Genomic DNA, 22,626 nt, shown 5'->3' on the forward strand with positions numbered 1-22,626 from the left:
TTCTGGGGACCCGAGGGCCGATTCAGAAGCTCATTAGGTAAACGCCAATTTAGCGAGCGCATACACAAATAATGATGCTGTTAATAGGAGCAAAGTAGGACAGCCCTATGTCCAATTACAAACCCTGTTTCCGTATGAGTTGGGAAATTGTGTTAGATGTAAATATAAACGGAATACAACATACTTGCCAACCTTGAGACCTCCAATTTCGGGAGGTGTGGGGGGGGGGGGGGGGGGTGAGTATATTGACAGCTATATATATATATATATATATATATATATCCTGAAAATATGCAAACAAAACTGTGTTTAGATAATTGATACTTCAAACTTGCATAAATAAATATTAAGGAATATAACATAACTTGGCTTCTTAGAGCTTCAAAATGTAATGAATAAAATGTTAAAGTTGTTGATAAACAAGCAATTATTTTAATAATTAAATATGGTCATTTTAAATTAATTATTATGATCATTTAAAATTAATTATTTCAAATATGCTTATTTTAATGTATAATTATATGGCTGGGTGTAATAAGGAGTCAGAAAAAATAAAAATAAAAATATAATTAATTTTGATGTTTTTAGCAAAATATAGTAAAACATTAAAAAAAATTTTTAAATTAATATATATATTTATTTTTAGGTAAGATAAACATAATAATACCATTTATCTGTAGTCTGGATGATTTAGTTCTTGTCACCCTATTGTCCTCCCGTCATGAAAAAAGGCTGTCCTCACTTAGGTTGCATGGAGCTGGAGGGGGCGTGGCCTCCAGTTGCGGCTGAAAATCGGGAGATTTTCGGGAGAATATTTGTCCCGGGAGGTTTTCGGGAGAGGTGCTGAATTTCGGGAGTCTCCCGGAAAATTCGGGAGGGTTGGCAAGTATGGAATACAATGATTTGCAAATCATTGTATTCCGTTTATATTTACATCTAACACAATTTCCCAACTCATATGGAAACGGGGTTTGGTTTACTAACAGCTGTCAGTATGATGGCGTGCATATGTTACATTCATACAAGTCAGTCAAAACTAAGCAGTATCTTTTTTGTTGTGATCAGCCAAATCAAAAATAATGTGGAATAAACACTAAAAATGGAATACAAAATAGGGTTAATGATCATTACATGAAAACAGTTACTTTGTTAGTCGTCACGAGGCTCTGAGGTTGTAGTGTTCTCCAACCAGAACCCAAAGTAGTCCACCTTCCTGGAGGACTCTTCTTCCTTCAAACACACTCCCTCAGCCCTCGGCCTCGGAAAAGTTATTATTATTTTTTTTTATACTCTCAGTGTCTGGTCTCGTTATTGACCTTCCAGCTTGTGTCCGTTGACCAGGCCCGACTCCCACAGGCGCACGAGAGGAGTCTTGTGTCTGGAGCTGTGGGAAGTCTGCAGCACCTGAAACCATGGCAAGGATGCACAGTAAGAGAGAGAGCGATCGTGGCCAGGATACCAAAAGAAGAAGAGCACATGTGAAAATAGGAAGGAGAAAAATGGACATTCCAGTCAAACTCTGAGTTGTTCAACAGGCAGAAGCGTTTGAGGATCAAGGCCCGGGTGGATTACAATAGACGACTATTCTAGGGCTGCAAGGATTAATCGATTCAATTCAACGAAAAAAAGCTTTGATTTATATTCTGTTGATTCCATTGATCAACAGGTGTGGCGTGGCTCAGATGGTAGAGCGGTCATCTAGCAACTGGAGGGTTCCGGATTTGTATTCATCTTTGAATGGGTGAATGTGACGTATAGTGCAAAGCACTGTGGGTATTGTTTCAGGTAGAGGAAGCGCTAAATAAATACATACCTTTATCCTTTAGTGAGTTTAACTAATAACAATTGATCAAGTCCAGACCACATGGAGTGCCCGGAACCTTAAATATGTGTACGTAGGGACCTGCTCAGTGGCCTAGTGGTTAGAGTGTCCGCCCTGAGACTGGAAGGTCGTAAGTTCAAACCACGGCCGGGTCATACCAAAGACTATAAAAATGGGACTCATTACCTCCCTGCTTGGCACTCAGCATCAAGGGTTGAAATTGGGGGTTAAATCACCAAAATGATTCCCGAGGGCGACCACCGCTGCTGCTCACTGCTCCCCTCACCTCCCAGGGGGTGGAACAAGGTGATGGGTCAAATGCAGAGGGTAGTTTCACCACACCTAGTGTGTGTGTGACTATCAGTGGTACTTAATCTTTTAACTTAATATATACAGGTAAAAGCCAGTAAATTAGAATATTTTGAAAAACTTGATTTATTTCAGCAATTGCATTCAAAAGGTGTAACTTGTACATTATATTTATTCATTGCACACAGACTGATGCATTCAAATGTTTATTTCATTTAATTTTGATGATTTGAAGTGGCAACAAATGAAAATCCAAAATTCCGTGTGTCACAAAATTAGAATATTACTTAAGGCTAATACAAAAAAGGGATTTTTAGAAATGTAGGCCAACTGAAAAGTATGAAAATGAAAAATATGAGCATGTACAATACACAATACTTGGTTGGAGCTCCTTTTGCCTCAATTACTGCGTTAATGCGGCGTGGCATGGAGTCGATGAGTTTCTGGCACTGCTCAGGTGTTATGAGAGCCCAGGTTGCTCTGATAGTGGCCTTCAACTCTTCTGCGTTTTTGGGTTCTGGCATTCTGCATCTTCCTTTTCACAATACCCCACAGATTTTCTATGGGGCTAAGGTCAGGGGAGTTGGCGGGCCAATTTAAAACAGAAATACCATGGTCCGTAAACCAGGCACGGGTAGATTTTGCGCTGTGTGCAGGCGCCAAGTCCTGTTGGAACTTGAAATCTCCATCTCCATAGAGCAGGTCAGCAGCAGGAAGCATGAAGTGCTCTAAAACTTGCTGGTAGACGGCTGCGTTGACCCTGGATCTCAGGAAACAGAGTGGACCGACACCAGCAGATGACATGGCAACCCAAACCATCACTGATGGTGGAAACTTTACACTAGACTTCAGGCAACGTGGATCCTGTGCCTCTCCTGTCTTCCTCCAGACTCTGGGACCTTGATTTCCAAAGGAAATGCAAAATTTGCATGGTTGGGTGATGGTTCGGGGTGCCATGTCATCTGCTGGTGTCGGTCCACTCTGTTTCCTGAGATCCAGGGTCAACGCAGCCGTCTACCAGCAAGTTTTAGAGCACTTCATGCTTCCTGCTGCTGACCTGCTCTATGGAGATGGAGATTTCAAGTTCCAACAGGACTGGGCGCCTGCACACAGCGCAAAATCTACCCGTGCCTGGTTTACGGACCATGGTATTTCTGTTCTAAATTGGCCCGCCAACTCCCCTGACCTTAGCCCCATAGAAAATCTGTGGGGTATTGTGAAAAGGAAGATGCAGAATGCCAGACCCAAAAACGCAGAAGAGTTGAAGGCCACTATCAGAGCAACCTGGGCTCTCATAACACCTGAGCAGTGCCAGAAACTCATCGACTCCATGCCACGCCGCATTAACGCAGTAATTGAGGCAAAAGGAGCTCCAACCAAGTATTGAGTATTGTACATGCTCATATTTTTCATTTTCATACTTTTCAGTTGGCCAACATTTCTAAAAATCCCTTTTTTGTATTAGCCTTAAGTAATATTCTAATTTTGTGACACACGGAATTTTGGATTTTCATTTGTTGCCACTTCAAATCATCAAAATTAAATGAAATAAACATTTGAATGCATCAGTCTGTGTGCAATGAATAAATATAATGTACAAGTTACACTTTTTGAATGCAATTACTGAAATAAATCAAGTTTTTCAAAATATTCTAATTTACTGGCTTTTACCTGTATATATATATGGGACAGTGGCCAAGACGCCAATTACTGTGCACACCCAGTGTAGTTTATACACAATATAAAATAAAAAAAAAGACTATGACTAAAACTACATTAAAAACTGCTGTCAAAATTAACACTTATGACATGTGTTTTTAATACGTTGCATGATTATGTGCCGCCGAACATGCGGCGGACCGGTACTTTTCAGAGGCGGTATAGTACCGAATATGAATTATTATTATCGTGGTACTATACTAATACCGGTATACAACCCTAGCATACATGCAGCATACATGCGAAAATACATTTAGCATACACTGCAAAAAGTCAGTGTTCAAAAACAAGAAAAAAAAATACAAAAATGAGGGGTATTTTATTTGAACTAAGCAGAATTATCTGCCAATAGAACAAGAAAATTTGGCTTGTCAAGACTTTCCAAAACAAGTAAAATTAGCTAACTTCAATGAACCCAAAAATACCTTAAAATAAGTATATTCTCACTAATAACAAGTGCACTTTTCTTGGTAGAAAAAAAAATATGAGACCTTTTTGCTCAATATGTAGAAAAATATTCTTAAATTAAGTAAATGCGAGTGCCATTATCTTGACATAACATTACATTTACTTATACTAAAAACAAATGTATTGTTCTTAATGGAAATTCAAAAAGGCAACCGCTTGTTATTCTCGTGGTTTCCTAGCCACTCAGGCAAATCATATGGTCTAAAAATGCATTTTTCCATCGACAACATGACATCATTGCGCCAAGTGCGTGCTCTTTCAGTCAATTAGTGCGCATATATACAGCCCGGAACCCCGGCCAAAATGTTTTTAATTGTAATTTTGAAGAATTTAGCTGAATGTGCATGAACTATTTCTGTTCAAAATTGTTAGAAATGTCACATGTTAAATGTTTAAATATCAACTGTCAGTTTACTGTACTGTGCCAACTGTACTACTATATGAGTACCTATTTTCTCTTGTTTCATTGAAAATAAAACAGCAAAGTCCATTTGGCTGTCATCTTTTTTAATTATGAGACACAATTGTGTCAAAGTCATGATTTTTTATTTAAAGCTTGAAATAAGAAATTATGAAAAATCAGTTTTATACTTGTGAGTGTTGATGACACAGCTTTGCAACAGTTGATATTCTAGTTTCAAGCATGTTTTACTCAATATACCGTATTTTTCGGACTATAAGTCGCAGTTTTTTTCATAGTTTGGCCGGGGGTGCGACTTATACTCAGGAGCGACTTATGTGTGAAATTATTAACACATTACCGTAAAATATCAAATAATATTATTTAGCTCATTCACGTAAGAGACTAGACATATAAGATTTCATGGGATTTAGCGATTAGGAGTGACAGATTGTTTGGTAAACGTATAGCATGTTCTATATGTTATAGTTATTTGAATGACTCTTACCATAATATGTTACGTTAACATACCAGGCACATTCTCAGTTGGTTATTTATGCCTCATATAACGTACACTTATTCAGCCTGTTGTTCACTATTCTTTATGTATTTTAAATTGCCTTTCAAATGTCTATTCTTGGTGTTGGGTTTTATCAAATGAATTTCCCCCAAAAATGCGACTTATACTCCAGTGCGACTTATATATGTTTTTTTCCGTCTTTATTATGAATTTTCGGCAGGTGCGACTTATACTCCGAATAATACGGTATACTAATACTGGTATACAACCCTAGCATACATGCGAAAATACATTTAGCATACATGCTAGCATACGAATAAGGTTTTGCCCACAGTCGACGGATCAGACTCGACCATGTAACTCTTTAGGCAAAAACCGTCCTAATTTCCACTCCAGTTAGATAAGTTCCCCCTTGAGGCGAGATTTAGCCAGACTAATTTAGCAGCCGAAGCCTGCAATGGGTTTGTTTATTCTTAAACTCTAATCAGCAGTTTGGTCGAACAGATAAGCAAACAGCCGGCAAAAGAAAGAGAGAGAAAGTGAGACACAAAGTAACGGAAATTAGTGCAATTGACTTCCTTGTCTTTCTCATAATGACTGCAACACACACACACACACACACACACACACACACACACACACACACACACACACACACACACACACACACACACACACGCACACACACACACACACACACACACACACACACACACACACACACACACACACACACACACACACACACACACACAATCACGACAAAGGTGGAATGTCAAGCAATACCATTTAAAGACAAGAGCACGCACGCACACACACACACACACACACACACACACACACACACCCCTCTCTCTTATCCATGAAGACAAGCTGCTTGCTGTGTGTTCTTAGCCTTATCAGATGTTTGTGTCCCACATTTGATGCAAAAGAAAGACTGGCATGGTCTCACCGGCCTTGAACAAGGACTCAAACGCTGTGGAATATTTCTTGTTTGGCTGCAGAAGAGTGATGGAACGCTCTGATATTCTCCTTGTCTTTAGAGACCGTGTCTGATCCTGATATTAGCTGGTATTATGGTGGAGTGTGTAAAATCCACGCAACTGGAGGAAATAATAGAAGCAACTTGGTTTACCTTTGGCTGGTTTATTGTCTCTCCGTGGTCCTCACCTGGGGGCCACACGCCGAGCTTTCCAACTGAGGGGCGGCCTGAAGGAGGCAGAAAGTATCAAAGTATTACTTTTGTAAAACAACAGACCAATATAGGATGCAAGTCCATACTAGGGTTGTACAGTATACCGGTATTAGTATAGTACCACGATACTAATGAATCATATTCGGTACTATACCGCCTATGAAAAGTACCAGTCCCCAACCCCCCCGCCGTCGTCATGTCATGACGTTACTGGTTTACGAGCAGATGAGCATGTTCGGCAGCGCACAATCACTGAGTATTTACTAGCAGACACAGGGTGTAGACAGAAAAGAGAGAACGGACGCATTTTGACTTAAAAACTAATGATAAAGGTGAAGTTATAACACTGAAATACCCTCAAGAAGAGGTGATTTTAGACATGGCTAGTTAGCTAGCAGCTAAAGTCCAACGCCAGTCTGCAGTGTTTTAGCTACTTCTAAATCACTAATCCACAAATAAAGTACGTTTCTTACAAGTATCATCCCTGCAGGACGAGGAATAGCTAAACATGTTTCACTACACACCGTAGCTCACCGGCGTCAAAATGTAAACAAACGCCATTGGTGGATCTACACCTAACATCCACTGTAATGATACCAAGTACAGGAACGTATATAGTCGATACTACTATGATTACGGACAATATTTTTTGGCATTACAACACCTTCTTTCGCTTATGTTTATAAACTCAGGAAATATGTCCCTGGACACATGAGGACTTTGAATACGACCAATGTATGATCCTGTAACTACTTGGTATCGGATTAATACCCAAATTTGTGGTATCATCCAAAACTAATGTAAAGTATCAAACAACAGAAGAATAAGTGATTATTACATTTTAACAGAAGTGTAGATAGAACATGTTAAAAGAGAAAGTAAGCAGATATTAACAGTAAATGAACAAGTAGATTAATAATTCATTTCCTACCACTTGTCCTAAATAATGTTGACAAAATAATAGAATGATAAATGACACAATATGTTACTGCATATGTCAGCAGACTAAATTAGGAGCCTTTGTTTGCTTACTTACTAATAAAAGACAAGTTGTCTTGTATGTTCACTATTTTATTTAAGGACAAACTTGCAATAAGAAACATATGTTTAATGTACCCTAAGATTTTTTGGTTAAAATAAAGCCAATAATGCCATTTTTTGTGGTCCCCTTTATTAAGAAAAGTATCGAAATGTATCGAAATAATTTTGGTACCGGTACCAAAATATTGGTATCGGGACAACACCAGTCCATATACCAGGACTATTCAACTGGCGGATGACACGTACCGGACTCCGGGTTCAGTTCAAAACCCGTATTGACATTTTAACCTTGCTAGCAAACAGAACACTGGGGTTCAAACTTATGATTGACATAACTGAAGTGTTCCTTTAAATCCTTACCACATTTTTTTCATACTGTGATTTATGTAACTAAGGCGTTGCCGCAGCTTGTTTACTTCAGATACCGTCAGTAGTCATTTGTTCAACTTCTTTAGTTGTACTAGTGGCGTTCCTCAAGGTCTATTTTAAGTTCTCTCTTTGTCATCTTTTGGGTTCAGTTAAAAAACCCGGAAAAACTCACATTTTTGCAGCAGATTCACAAAACAAGGGCTGTCATATAGATCAGTGGTCCCCAACCTTTTTGTAATTGCGAACCGATCAACGCTTGAAAATTTGTCCCACGGACCGGTGGGGAGATGGAATTTTTATTTTTTTTATTTTATTTATTTTATTTTATTTATTTTTATTTATTTATTTATTTTTTAATAAAAAAATACAATCATGTGTGCTTACGGACTGCATCTCTGCAGACTGTATTGATACATATTGATATATAATGTAGGAACCAGAATATTAATAACAGAAAGAAACAACCCTTTTGTGTGAATGAGTGTGAATGGAGGAGGAAGGTTTTTTGGGTTGGTGCACTAATTGTAAGTGTATCTTGTGTTTTTTATGTTGATTTAATTAAAAAAAACAAAAGCATTTTTTTTTTTTTTTTTTACATTTCTTGTGTTTGGTGGTTGGGGACCACTGATATAGATGATCTTTGACTGGCCTTTTTGGAGATGGTCCTTAAAAACTCCTGTAATTAAACCAAACTAAATATATACACCAAAATCAAATATAGTACAGTATAGGAAAGGAGTTCATTTGGGCCCTTTTGTCACGGTTTACGGTTTACCAGACACATGAAAATGCGCCATCTGGGTTTGGGGGGTGCACGATCCACTTTAGTTGCCAGATGCCAGTAGAGTGTGTAGTATCTTAAAATTAGTTTTGTGGCAATTCCAACTCTGACCACAGGAGTGGCGCTTTCCATCATTTTCGGCAGACTTCATTGCAAAATGATTAACCCCCCTCTCTTCCTCTCACGCGAGATCCACCCAAAAATGGGGCCATAGAAATCCCTTCCCTACTGTAGATGACGCCGGTTCTACAGAATATAGAAAATAAGACTAATAGTCCGGTCCTTAGCTTTCTGGAAATGTGGCCCCCAAAACAATATAGTTGAATATCATTGCAAAGACCTTCTAAATTGTTGTCATACAACATTTCAATGAAGACAAAGACAGACCGTGTCCACACTAGTCATATATATTAGATATTACATGAGTGTTTTATTGTTTTAAAGAAGTCTCCTATGGAAAAAAAAAATAATTACGCTTAGCTGTATTAGGAATCTGTTAACAAAAATGCTGGTCAAAGATCCTCAATACCAGGGGTGTCCAAACTCTTTGCCTTGGGGGACACATTGGGCTAAAAAATTTTGACTGGGGGCCGAAAGCCGACTATACACATGTATATACGTGTGTGTGTGCGTGTGGAAGTGTGTACATATTAAATTAATATATTGGATACATAATTAATAAATAATACAATTGTAAATAATGTAATTGGATATTAACAGTATGTGAAAGTTCGGCCCTTGTTTACTTCCGTGACAACCTCCTTAAAGTTTTGTAATCAATCAGAAATATGCAGCAGCTAAAATGCGCCAAACATGGAGAAGTGTGGAGAAAGTGTCTTGTATGTTTCCAATCATGCATTGTAGTGGATTTAAATGGGTGTCATTTTGAATTTTTTTTTTATAGTTTATTGGCCAGGTTTTTACAGTAAAATCTGACTCTTTTTTTTTACAGTGTAGCCCTGCAGACATTTCATCAATGATTGTGGAGCATGAAAACAAACAGTATGAATATGTATTATATTTGGGGGCCAAAGGAACTGACATGAAGGACCAAATTTGGCCCACGGGGCCCACTTTGTGCATCCCTGCTCTATACTATTACTTCTACTGGAAAAATTCCAGTCAAGGATTTTATAAATATGACAGGACCTATATGCTGTTTTTAGGGAATCTACTACAAAGATCCTCTATATTGCCCGTCACCCCCCTGCTTGGCACTCAGCATCAAGGATTGGAATTGGGGGTTAAATCACCAAAATGATTCCCGAGCGCGGCCACCGCTGCTGCTCACTGCTCCCCTCACCTCCCAGGGGGTGAACATGGAGATAGGTCAAATGCAAAGGATCATTTCACCACACCTAGTGTGTGTGTGTGACTATCGTTGGGACTTTAACTGTAACTTTATATCACCGGAGTGCTTTATGTTTTTTAAGGATTTACTGGAAAAAAAATCTTGTTAAAGATTCCATGAACAAGACAGCAACTGTATGGCGTTTTTAAGGAATTTGCTACAAAAATGCCAGTCAAAGGGGATATGTTGTTTAAAGGAGCTTCAGAAAAAAACACGAGTCAAACATCCTGTGTGTATGACAGAACCAGCCCATCTTTTGGCAGATTTTTACCATGGCTGGGAATCGAACCCATATGCCCTCTGCCAAAAAAGGCCGTAATGTGTACCATTAAACAATTGTGGATCCTTGTTTTTAAGGAATGTGCTACAGAAATGTTCATCAAAGATCTTATATATAATAGTAATAGTGTACTGTTTTTAGGAATCTGCTGCAAAATGACTAGTTAAAGATCTTACATTATATATAACAGGAGTGCTTTGCTGTTTTTAGGAATCAACAACAAAATGCTAGTCAAAGATCCTATATTAAAAGTTAAAAGTTAAAGTTAAAGTACCAATGATTGTCACACACACACTAGGTGTGGTGAAATTTGTCCTCTGTATTTGACCCATCTCCTTGTTCACCTCCTGGGAGGTGAGGGGAGCAGTGAGCAGCAGCGGTGGCCGCGCCCGGGAATCATTTTTGGTGATTTAACCCCCGATTCCAACCACTGATGCTGAGTACTTTGCTGTTTTCGAGTAGCTAAAAAAACAATGATAGTCAAAGATCGACTGGGACCGTCTGTTGGTTTTGAGGAAACTGCTGCTAAAAAGGCCAGTCAAAGATCCAACATACAAGTTTAACAGTGGCAGTAAGCTGCTTTTAGAAATCTGCTGCAAAATTACAAGTCAAAGATTTTAAAGTATATAGGAGTGCTTTCCTGTTTTTATAAATCGGCTACAAAATATTTGTCAAAGATCCTCTATTTAACAGTAGCAGCATGCTGCTTTTAAGGAATTATTGCAAAAATGTTAGTCAAATATCCTCTACTTAACAATAGTAGCCTGCTGCTTTTAAGGAATTATTGCAAAAATGCTAGTCAAAGATCCTCTACTGAATAGTAAAGGCCTGCTGCTTTTAAGGAATTATTGCAAAAATGCTAGTCAAAGATCCTCTATACATAGAAGATTTGTTAGGTGAAGACCTTACAGTATACGGTATCACATGAGGGCTTGGTTCCTTTTACGGAATTTTTGCTGTTTTTTGGAATCTGCTACAAAAATGCCATCCAAAGATCCTCGACAGGAGCACTCCACTGTTTATAGGAATCTTCTACAAAAACACCAATCAAAGATCTTCTCTATATCAGGACTTTCTGTCATTTTTAGGAATTTGCTAGTATTTTAAAAAAGCTGAAAAAAACATCTATAAAAGGATTATTTGTGGTGCGTCATCATTAGAAGTGTTCTGAGACACACCTTGAGCATTTTGTCATGAAGTCGTGACGCTCTTGATGCTCCGTGGTACAAAGAACGTGAGCAAACCCTCCCTGACAACAAACGTAGAAAGGAACTTTAACACATTGCTCCTGCAGTTTTCTTATGATGCTAGATTTAATAACGTTGGTAAGAATTGTCCATACACACGCACGAGTGCAGTAGTTTTTCACCAAGTACCACCTCAGAGAAAACTTGGCTCTCAAAGTACCACCAAAATGACAAATTATAAAATACAGTTGCACAGCAGGCCCAAGTATTCATCAAAAACCAGGCAGAGGTTTTATTTAACAAGTATATTTTTGGCAACGGTAACATTACACACAGTTTGAACAGTAACACTGTGTTTGAAAATAGGGGAATAAAACACTGTACTTTAATCAAGTTATTCTTTGGCGTGAACTAGATGGAGCCCACGTACCGCGAGTGGTACAAGTACCACAGGTTGAGAATCACTGTATTAGCGTATGTAATGATGGGATATATTGGAACTAGAGATGTCCGATAACATCGGCCTGCCGATAAATGCGTTAAAATGTAATATCGGAAATTATCGGTATCGTTTTTTTTATTATCGGTATCGTTTTGTTTTTTTATTAAATCAACATAAAAAACACAAGATATACTTACAATTAGTGCACCAACCCAAAAAACCTCCCTCCTCCAAAAAGGGTTGTTTCTTTCTGTTATTAATATTCTGGTTCCTACATTATATATCAATATATATCAATACAGTCTGCAAGGGATACAGTCCGTAAGCACACATGATTGTGCGTGCTGCTGGTCCACTAATAGTACTAACCTTCAACAGTTAATTTTACTCATTTCAATTAATTACTAGTTTCTATGTAACCTGGTTGTCCTAATTAGGCATAATAATGTGTTAATTCCACGACTGTATATATCGGTTGATATCGGTATCGGTTGATATCGGTATCGGTAATTAAAGAGTTGGACAATATCGGAATATCGGATATCGGCAAAAAGCCATTATCGGACATCCCTAATTGGAACCCTACTATATATGATGCTACTATTACGCCATGTATAAAAAATAATAATGATTATAATTGACATCGTTGTATCGTTCTTGACTTATCAATTTGCAGTGAGTCGTATAAGGCATATTTTTAGTTTTCAACCTGCAAACTTGTGATTAAATCCTACATAAGCAAAACATTCTGTACACTGTAAAAAAAATACACAAATAAATACATTTTACGGTAAAAACTGGCAGTTCAGTGTCCAGAATTGTACCATAAAATTTACGGTGAGTTTCACAGTGCATTACTGTAAATGGAAAACCGGTGCCAAAGTTATTTTTCCAATAAAATTCTGGCAGTTCTTTTTTAAACCCTAAAATATACGGTTGTTGCTTTTACAGTGCATTGCTGTAAGTAAATAAAAATTAGCACCACCGTTATTTTTATGGTGAGATTCTAGTAACTGAATTGCAAGTTGTGTTTTTTGACCATAATATTGCAGTCGTTGTGTTTACATTACTGTGAATGGAAAAACGGTACCATTTTTATAGTAAAATTCTTGCAACTGAGCAAATGTTTTTTTTAAGAAATGACTTTCTAAGGTTTACTACCCCAGATAGGACTTGAACCCACAATCCCTGGCTTAGGAGGCCAGTGCCTTATCCATTGGGCCACTGGGGCCCTGCTGCCAAGAGTCCTTCCTAACAGAGTGAAGCACTCACCTGCTGTGTAGCCGCTTCCTCCCTTGGATGCTGAGCCAGGAAAAGCCGGACCAGATGCCTGGAGGCTTCTTCTCAGACCACCTCCCGCTCCTCCCATTGTTCCCCCCTCGTCCCCATACAAGTGGACCCTCTGTTTGCGGAGCTCCTTCTCCCTCTCTTGATCCTCCCGGATATCCTGCTCCACTTTAACAACGTTTGAAGGGGAGCGCAGCGTGAAGAAGGGGTTCTTATTGGCCGCCATCTCTTCGTCCTTTGAACCGGACGGGAAGACATGAGAAGCTTTCGGATTAACGCGGATGAGGCCGTCTACCTCCATGTTGCCGTGGTGGATCTTCCGTCCCGGGACAGTCATGTTGTTCTCCACAATGATGATCTGGCAGGACGTGCCCTCAGATAAGCCCGGTCCTCTTGCTTTAGGAGAAGTGTAAGCAGCTTCTATGCTCCTTACAGTGGATGCCTGTGACGAGCTGTCATCGTGGCTCTCCCCTGAGGAGCTGTCGCTGCTGGAGGACCAGGATGAAGTCTTGCTCCTGCTGGGAACACTCTCAAGGGGATCTCTGTGGTTCTGAAAAGCCTCGAAAAGCTTCTTTTTCTCTTTAAGTTGCCGAACTGTGCCTTTGTGGTAGGCACCGGGAACCTTACCCAGCTTGACCAGATCTTGTTCTCTGCGAAGCTCCTCGCTGATCTCCTGCTGCACCTTCTTGCTGGCCAGCTCCCTGTCTAAGCCTTGGTACTTGTCCGAGCTGGCAGAAACGACCTGATCGAGAAGGGTTTTCCTCAAAGGGATATCGACGTACTCTGCAGATGTATTTTGCATTCCCCTGGACCTTCTCAGACTATGTTCACGTTCGATGGCCCGTCTGATCTCCTTGTCAATCGGGGTCTCTTTGGGTAGAGTCGTTGCAGAGACGTTCGAAGTGCTACGTGGTGAGAAGTCTGCGGATAGTCCGCTGTCACTCTGGCTGTCATCGCTTGAGTCGCTTTCCATCCTGATTTGTTCTTCAAGATTTTCTTGAACGATTCCTTCCCCTTGTGCAACCACCGTGTTCCTTTCCAGTCTGCCGTCTTTCTGTTCTCCTGTTTCGCTTTCTCCCTCTGTCCTTTGCCCCACCCGGCCTGCCTTCTTTTCTCTCACGGTGACAGCACAGCCTTTAGACGCTGCCCCGTCCTGATTGGACAGCTCCATGGAAACGGCAGACAAAGGTGCAGCGGTCTGGCCCAGCACCTGTTGAGCAGCTTCCTGGTTTGCTCCCTTAGGGGTAGGTCCTTGTAGGCCTTGGGGCAGGAGCTCCCTTTGCTGGTTGTCTGAGGGAACTACATCTGCAGAGTATTCACAACTGATCACGATTCTAGGACAAAAATAAATGTCCTTCGTTGTCTCCTCTTCTCCTTCATCAGTAGAATTAGGTGTTTCTTGTTGGACATCACCTGTTGGGATATTTCTTGGTGGACCAATGTTAAAACTGCTCAGAGATTCTAAGTCTTCATTTGAGTTCAACTCGACCCCACTGCATTCCGACACCTCTTTCTCCAGGCATGTCTCGCGAGATGAGGCACCAAGGGACGGAGAAAGAGGTGACCGGAGAGCCTCATGAGAATCTTGAACTAATTCTGTCAGTATTTCTTCCGCTTGGTCTCGGAAAACCTCATTGTCCTCTTCTGGGTCCACTCTGGGACCTTTTGGGTCCGGCACAGAGGAACTGAGGCTTGCGTCGCCTTGCATCTGGCAGTCTCGCGCTTCATGCGAGTCGATTGAACCCTCTTCTTTTTGCAGGGACACTGTTGCCATGGTGACTGATCCCTCTCTTTATTTTAGTGAGGATCTTTGATCTGTAGCCAAGTCAGCCTGGACTGAAAAGGACACAGAGCACCAGAGGGATCGTTGTTTATGACAAAGCCAACTACTGTGTCTTAAAATGTACTGTAACCAGGACTAAAACACACATTGAATCTGATCGTCCACAATATGTACAACCTCTGTAATCCATAATGATTTGGGCCCCTTTTTAACTTATTAACTTACATTTTATTTAATCAGCTTAAAGCCTGGTGGTAAACATGCGGACTGTACACACACAGAAACACAATTCCTATTCTTGAAAAATAGTACTTATTAAAAACAAGGCAGAGGTTTTATGTAACACGTGAATGTAATATTTTTGGCCACTGTAACATTTAATACAGTTGGAACAGTAACACTGTGTTTGATTATAGGAAATTAAAACACCATTTTAATATTTTTTTTAAATGTTACTTATATCGTAACTAGGGTTGTACGGTATACCGGTATGAGTATAGTACTGAGATACTAATGATTCATATTCGGTGCTATACCGCCTCTGAACAGTACCGGTCCGCAATGTATGATCCTGTAACGACTTGGTATCGGATTGATACCCGAAATTGTGGTATCATCCAAAACTAATGTAAAGTATCAAACAACAGAAGAATAAGTCATTGTTACATTTTAACAGAAGTGTAGATAGAACATGTTAAAAGAGAAAGTAAGCAGATATTAACAGTAAATGAACAAGTAGATTAATAATTAATTTTCTACCGTTTGTCCTTAATAATTTTGACAAATTAATAGAATGGAAAATGACACAACTTGTTACTGCATATGTCAGCAGCTAAATTAGGAGCCTTTGTTTGTTTACTTACTACTAAAAGACAAGTTGTCTTGTATGTTCACTATTTTATTTAAAGACAAACTTGCAAAAAGAAACATATGTTTAATGTACTGTAAGATTTTTTGTTAAAATAAAGCCAATAATGCAACCTTTTGAGGTCCCTTTATTTAGAAAAGTATCGAAATAATTTTGGTACCGGTACCAAAATATTGGTATCGGGACAACACTAATCATAACCGACTGGGTTCTATGTTATGTTCCACTTGAGTTCAATGTTTAGCAGATGTTGTGGTTTCCCATGGCCTTGAAGGCATCATTGTTACATGCAGCTTTCTCTGCCAATGTTTGCCTTTGTTTACATGTGCAAGATTCGGTTATAGAAATGACAAACTAAGACGGTTTTGTTTGTGTATATATTTTGGCGTCGATTACGACCCGCAGTTGTCCGACTGTATAACGACTTCCTATGAAGGTTAATAAACCTTCGACAACCGTTTTGGTCACGTCAATACAGCATTTAAATTGGGTTGTCAAAAAAAAAGAAAGGACCGTATTTTTCGGAGTATAAGTCGCACCGGAGTATAAGTCGCACCTGCCGAAAATGCACAATAAAGAAGGAAAAAAACATATATAAGTAGCACTGGAGCCCGGCCAAACTATGAAAAAAAACTGCGACTTATAGTCCGAAAAATACGGTAGATAGTTTTTTGTGATTTTTTTGACGTACCTAGTTCGAGAACCACTGGTTTCCTTGAAAAAAAAAATCTGCTTTTTCTGTCATTAACATTGACATTTCATTGACGTGTGTATTAATATTAATAAAATAATAATAAATAGTTATAATAATTTATAATAATTAATAAAACTAAGCAAATGTTTTTTTATCAAAGTATTTTTTTCTAATCGAGCTAATCGGCTTGATCAATTAATCATCCATCCGTCCATTTTCTACTGCTTGTCCCTTACATTGCAGCCCTATATGACATGTATCAAGTGGAACAAGTGCACAGTTCTGTAAAAAGTCATTTAAAAATTGAGCGTTTTCACGTAACGTCGCCAATCGGGAAGTCCGCCATATTGGAGGGATCCCAACATAATATATATGATTATTATTTGTATTTATGTCAATAATAATATAATTTAAACATAGTAAAGTGTGTTTAACGAAAAGGGATTGTGGATTAAAAAAAAAGTTACATATCTTATTTGTGTATATCTATCTTTTAATATCACAAGAACAACAAAATCTTCACATTATTAAAAATACACAAATTAAACTTGCCCTCTTTTGCGTGAGCAGCAGTGTCCCGAGGTGGTACATACTCAGGATTTTGTCCAAAAATGTAAACAAAAAGAGTACATAATATATCACATTTTCCACTGTTCCACTTACCTGCTCACACTGATGCTGATGCACGCACACGACTCCACTCACATCTGCACAGTGCTGACCAGCGATCGCTGTCCAATATTCCACGATGAAGAATATGCACACGGGGGCAAGAGGCTTACTTTATTGCCGCTGTGGATTAAGAAATGCTCAACTAATCCTGTTTGGGAGTGACACGTGTTACTTTTGTAAGCCACAGGACAAAATGGGAGCCATGCCTATAATAACAACGCATAGTTCGGTATGGGTTAGTGCAGTGACGTGCGGTGAGGTTGATGGCTGGTGAGGCACTGACTTCATCACAGTCAGATTTACAAACATATGAACCCTACAGAGTATCTTATTCACCATTTGATTGGCAGCAGTCAGGGGTGCCGCTAGGGATTTTGGGCCCCATGAAAATAATCTTTACAGGGCCCCAAACACAGTGTCATTATTTTTTCTGTATTATAATTTCATCATCATTAGGGGCCTCTCTGGGCCCCCCTCCATCATGGGCCCCTAGAATCCGCCTCCTTTACCCCCCCTTTTCGGCGCCCCTGGCAGCAGTTAACGGGTTATGTTTAAAAGCTCATACCAGCATTCTTCCCTGCTTGGCACTCAGCATCAAGGGTTGGAATTGGGGGTTAAATCACCAAAAATTATTCCCAGGCGCGGCGCCGCTGCTGCCCACTGCTCCCCTCACCTCCCAGGGGGTGATCAAGGGGATGGGTTAAATGCAGAGGACAAATTTCACCACACCTAGTGTGTGTGTGACAATCATTGGTACTTTAACTTAACTTTAACTTTACACATACAAACTGTAGCACACAAAAAAAGCACATTTAATAAAAAAAAACGTTATTATGGTCTTACCTTTACTTAGAAATTAAGTCCATGCGCCGCAACTAAAGCCCTCACTTAAACTTTCCACGTGCAAGATTGAATCTATTTAAAAAAGTGTAACTGAGGGTTTATAAATGTCGCCTATACTGTATGAAACTACAAAATAACAAACACGGAGGCTCCAGTTTACACGAGGACCACTTTATTTACATTCTTTCAAAAACCTCCGCAACGTGACATCACTTCCGCTCTTAGCGCCTTCAAAATAAGAGTTCAAGGCATATACTGTATAACAGCGCATAACAGGAACTTAACATCACAAAGAGGAAAGCCCATGAAAATAGGTTACAAAAGTTATTTAATAAGAAGCCAAAAAGTGCAAAAACAATAATGTTCGTGTTGGAGGAGTTGTGAATTAGGTACACCTGCAGTCTGCAGGTGTATCTAATGTTGTGTCCCTGCAGTCATTCACAACTCCAACACCAACATTATTGTTTTTGCACTTTTTGGCTTCTTATGAAATATTTTTTTTAAATAGATTCAATCTTGCACGTGGAAAGTTTAAGTGTGGGCTTTAGTTGATATAACAATCCTACGGCGGGGGTGCAGGAGGCGAGCCTCAGTCAGTGCGTCTTTTGCAGCCGTTTTATGATCGCTCAGCACAAGAAATACTTTACACACATACAGTTGTTGACAAAATACACTGTACATTATATACCTCAGCTAACTAAACTATGGAAATGTATAATATAATTCATATAGCAATACAGTCTCACTGCACAGCAGGCCAGCAGTTAGCCGAGTCATTGCGCAATCCATGTTGCGGCACTGAGTGACGTGCCTCAACTGGCTGCTGTTCACCGCACCGTCTCTTCTCAGTATTTGAACGGCAAATGTGAAAATTCAGCGATTTTGAATAAAAATAATCTAAAACTGGTGAAGTTAAATGGAAAATAACTTTATAGTATAATCACTGGATACATATAACAATTTAATTATTTTATTTTCTTTTTTAAAAATTTTTTCTTTCCATGATGGCAGGTGAGGCGGGGCCTCACCTGCCTCTAGTGACTGCACGTCACTGGGTTAGTGTTTATCATATCACCTGCGGCTTCTGTCAGCACGCCGCAACTCAACATGAGAACTGTAACACACCAGCGATAACGCAACGTCACGATAAATCAAGATGATTGACATCAACCCGAATGTAAGACGCAATATTTACACTGGGAAAATGTCTGAAAGAGACAGGTTGTCTTTTTTTTTATTATTGGCGACTAGTGATCTATACATGCAAAACAACAAGTAGCGACCTCAACCTCTCCTCAGCAAGTTGGAGCTTTTTTTCCTTTCACTCAACAGGCAATTTTTTATTTAACATTCTTGGCTCTCATGCAAGTGTAAAAAGGAGTCAACCGCTGTGTACATCTTATATAGAAACCTTTTCACAATTCAACTGATACCAAAACCCGGTACCTGGGAATCGGTATCAGTAGATGTATAGTAGTAGTAGGGGTGGCGTGGCCGTGCCAGCAACCGTAGGGTTCCTGGTTCGATCCCCGGCTTCCACCAACCGAGTCACGTCCGTTGTGTCCTTGAGCAACAAACTTCACCCTTGCTCCTGATGGGTCATGGTTAGCGCCTTGCATGGCAGCTCCCGCCATCAGTGTGTGAATGGGTGAATGTGGAAATAAGGTGCTTTGAGTGCCTTGAAGGTAGAGTATAAACCATTTACCATTTTAGTAAAATAACCCATCCATCCATTTTCTAACACTTGTCCCTCTCATGGTCATGGGGGTGGGGGGAGCCTATCCCAGAAGACAAGGTACACACATTATATATATATATACATATATATATATATATATATGTTCACCAAAAATATGTATATATGTATGAAAAAATATATACACACAGAAAAGTATATACATAAATATACATACACACACATTTTTTTTCATATATGTACTTTTTTTGTGTATATATATATATTCTTATGTATATGTATATTATGAAAAAAAAATATATATACACACAAAAAAGTATATATGAAAAAATGATACACATACATGTATATATTAAGGGTGTGGGAAAATTTTTTTGAATTCGAATCGCGATTCTCAAGTTGTGCGATTCAGAATCGATTCTCATTTTTTTTAAAAACGATTTTTGTTGTTGTTATTATTTAAAAAAATATTTTATTTTTATTTTTATTAATCAATCCAACAAAACAAGACACAGCAATAACATAACAATGCAATCCAATTCCAAAACCAAACCCGACCCAGCAACACTCAGAACTGCAATAAACAGAGCAATTGAGAGGAGACACAAACACGACACAGAACAAACCAAAAGTGTCAAGACTTTGACTTTGGCGTGGTTTGTTTTCCCATGGTGCAAAAGAATTGGACCGGACATGGCGTGAAGTTAAATACGTGATTTAATAATAGACTATAAAAAGTATAAACAAAAGGCGCGCACAAGGCGGGGAGCAAACTTGGCTAATAAAACAAAACTAGCACAAAGGCAGAACTATGGACAAAAAAAGGAACAAACCAAAGGCGCTCAGAGCAGAGGTACAAAACAGTGGCTTGAATAAACAAAAAACTTACGTGGCAAGAAAAGAGCAGCATGAACTATGACCTGGACAGAGTAAGCAGTGTGTCAAGAGAGCAGAGCATGAATGTGATGTCGCCAGGCCGACCAACAGAAAATGAAAAGCTTAAATAACACAGACATGATTAACAACAGGTGCATGAGTGCAAATGAATCAGGTGTGTGACATGAGGACAGGTGAAAACTAATGGGTTGTCATGGAAACAAAACGGGGAGTGAAAAAAACAGGAACTGACAAAATCCAAAAAAGCACATGGCTAAACAAAACATGATCACACAGACATGACAAAAAGTAGTGAAACAAAAATAAATATTATCAACAACAGTATCAATATTAGTAACAATTTCAACATAGCAGTGATTAAAAATCCCTCATTGACATTATCATTAGACATTTATAAAAAAAAAAAGAAAAAAGAACAATAGTGTCACAGTGGCTTACACTTGCATCGCATCTCATAAGCTTGACAACACACTGTGTCCAATATTTTCACAAAGATAAAATAAGTCATATTTTTGGTTCATTTAATAGTTAAAACAAATTTACATTATTGCAATCAGTTGATAAAATATTGTCCTTTACAATTATAAAAGCTTTTTACAAAAATCTACTACTCTGCTTGCATGTCAGCAGACTGGGGTAGATCCTGCTGAAATCCTTTGTACTGAATGAATAGAGAATCCTTTTGAATCGGGAAAAAATTGTTTTTGAATCAAGAATCGTGTTGAATTGAAAAAAAAAAATCGATTTTGAATCGAATCGTGACCCCAAGAATTGATATTGAATAGAATCGTGGGACACCCAAAGATTCACAATATATATATATCATTTTTTATATATATACTTTTTTGTGTGTATATATATATTTGTATGTATATGTAAATATATGAAAAAATTTGTATTCATGTGATATATATATATATAAATCATGAATTTGATTTACACCAAAATATGAATATATGAATAGATTATACACATTTTTATATATATATATTCATGATTTATATATATATAGTTTCACCAAAAATATGTATGTATATGAAAAAATGTATACACACAAAAAAGTATAATATAAAAAGTTATGTATATATATATATTTTTTTTTTATATGTACTTTTTTGTGTGTGTTTGTGTATATATTTTTATGTATATGTCATGTCTGTATTATCATGTTTTGTTTCAAGTCATGTTTTGTTTAGTTTCTGTCTTTTCACTCCCTTGTCTGGTCACCATAGCAACCATTAGTTTTCACCTGTCACGTCACGCACCTGTTTCACGTCTTGAGTCACGCACCTGTTTTCGTTAATCATGTCCATAGTATTAAAGTTAATTCATTTTCTGTTGTTCAGCCTGACGACCTCGCACCCCATATATGCTTCTGCACACTCCTCTATGATCCTGCTTCATGTCCCTTGTCACAGTAAGTTTTGGTTCCATGTTTATAGTCTTTTTGTTTTTCATAGTTTATTCTCCGCCATTGTGCGCGCTTTTTGTTTGATCTTTTTTTAAAATAAATAAATCATGTACCTTGGTTCCCGTCTCGCCCGTGCCAACTTTCCGCTGCATCCTGGAAAAGCAAACACCCCGGACCAAGTCGTGACAGTATATGTCTATTATGAAAAAAATATATATACACACAAAAAAGTATATATATATGAAAAAATTATATATACATATATATATATATATATATATATATATATATATATATATATATATATATATATATATATATATATATATATATATATATATATATATATATATACATCATTTTTATATTTATACTTTTTTGTGTGTATATTTCTATTTGTATGTATATGTATATAGATGAAAAAATGTGTATTTATGTGATGTGATATGTATATATTTATTTGTATGTATATGTATCTTGTGTTTTTTATGTTGATTTAATAAAAAAAAAATATATATATATATATATATACAGTATATATATATATATATATATATATATATATATATATATATATAATTTTTTTAATTT

The 22,626-nt window shown here is 38.2% G+C and overlaps 1 protein-coding gene and 1 non-coding gene across 4 annotated transcripts; both read right to left on the reverse strand.

Moving 5' to 3' along the window:
* Positions 1-232: 232 nt before the first annotated feature.
* On the reverse strand, positions 233-17,540 carry misp3 (MISP family member 3). Of its 3 annotated transcripts, XM_061983758.2 has the most exons (5): positions 17,180-17,540; positions 13,467-15,007; positions 13,157-13,406; positions 6,374-6,447; positions 233-1,404 (listed from the first exon to the last, which is right to left on the reverse strand). In XM_061983758.2, exons 2-5 carry the CDS (start codon positions 14,943-14,945, stop codon positions 1,309-1,311), a joined length of 1,899 nt encoding a protein of 632 aa, XP_061839742.1. In that variant the 5' UTR covers positions 14,946-15,007; positions 17,180-17,540; the 3' UTR covers positions 233-1,308. The 3 variants fall into 3 exon arrangements, with proteins under 3 accessions (XP_061839742.1, XP_061839740.1, XP_061839741.1); XM_061983756.2 differs by having other exon boundaries at positions 13,157-15,007; XM_061983757.2 differs by lacking the exon at positions 17,180-17,540 and having other exon boundaries at positions 13,157-15,220.
* Positions 13,043-13,115, reverse strand: trnar-ccu (transfer RNA arginine (anticodon CCU)). Its single transcript has one exon. It is a non-coding gene; the product is annotated as a tRNA-Arg (tRNA).
* Positions 17,541-22,626: the final 5,086 nt, after the last annotated feature.

Source organism: Nerophis lumbriciformis, linkage group LG25, assembly GCF_033978685.3.
Source record: "Nerophis lumbriciformis linkage group LG25, RoL_Nlum_v2.1, whole genome shotgun sequence".
NCBI lineage: Eukaryota > Metazoa > Chordata > Actinopteri > Syngnathiformes > Syngnathidae > Nerophis > Nerophis lumbriciformis.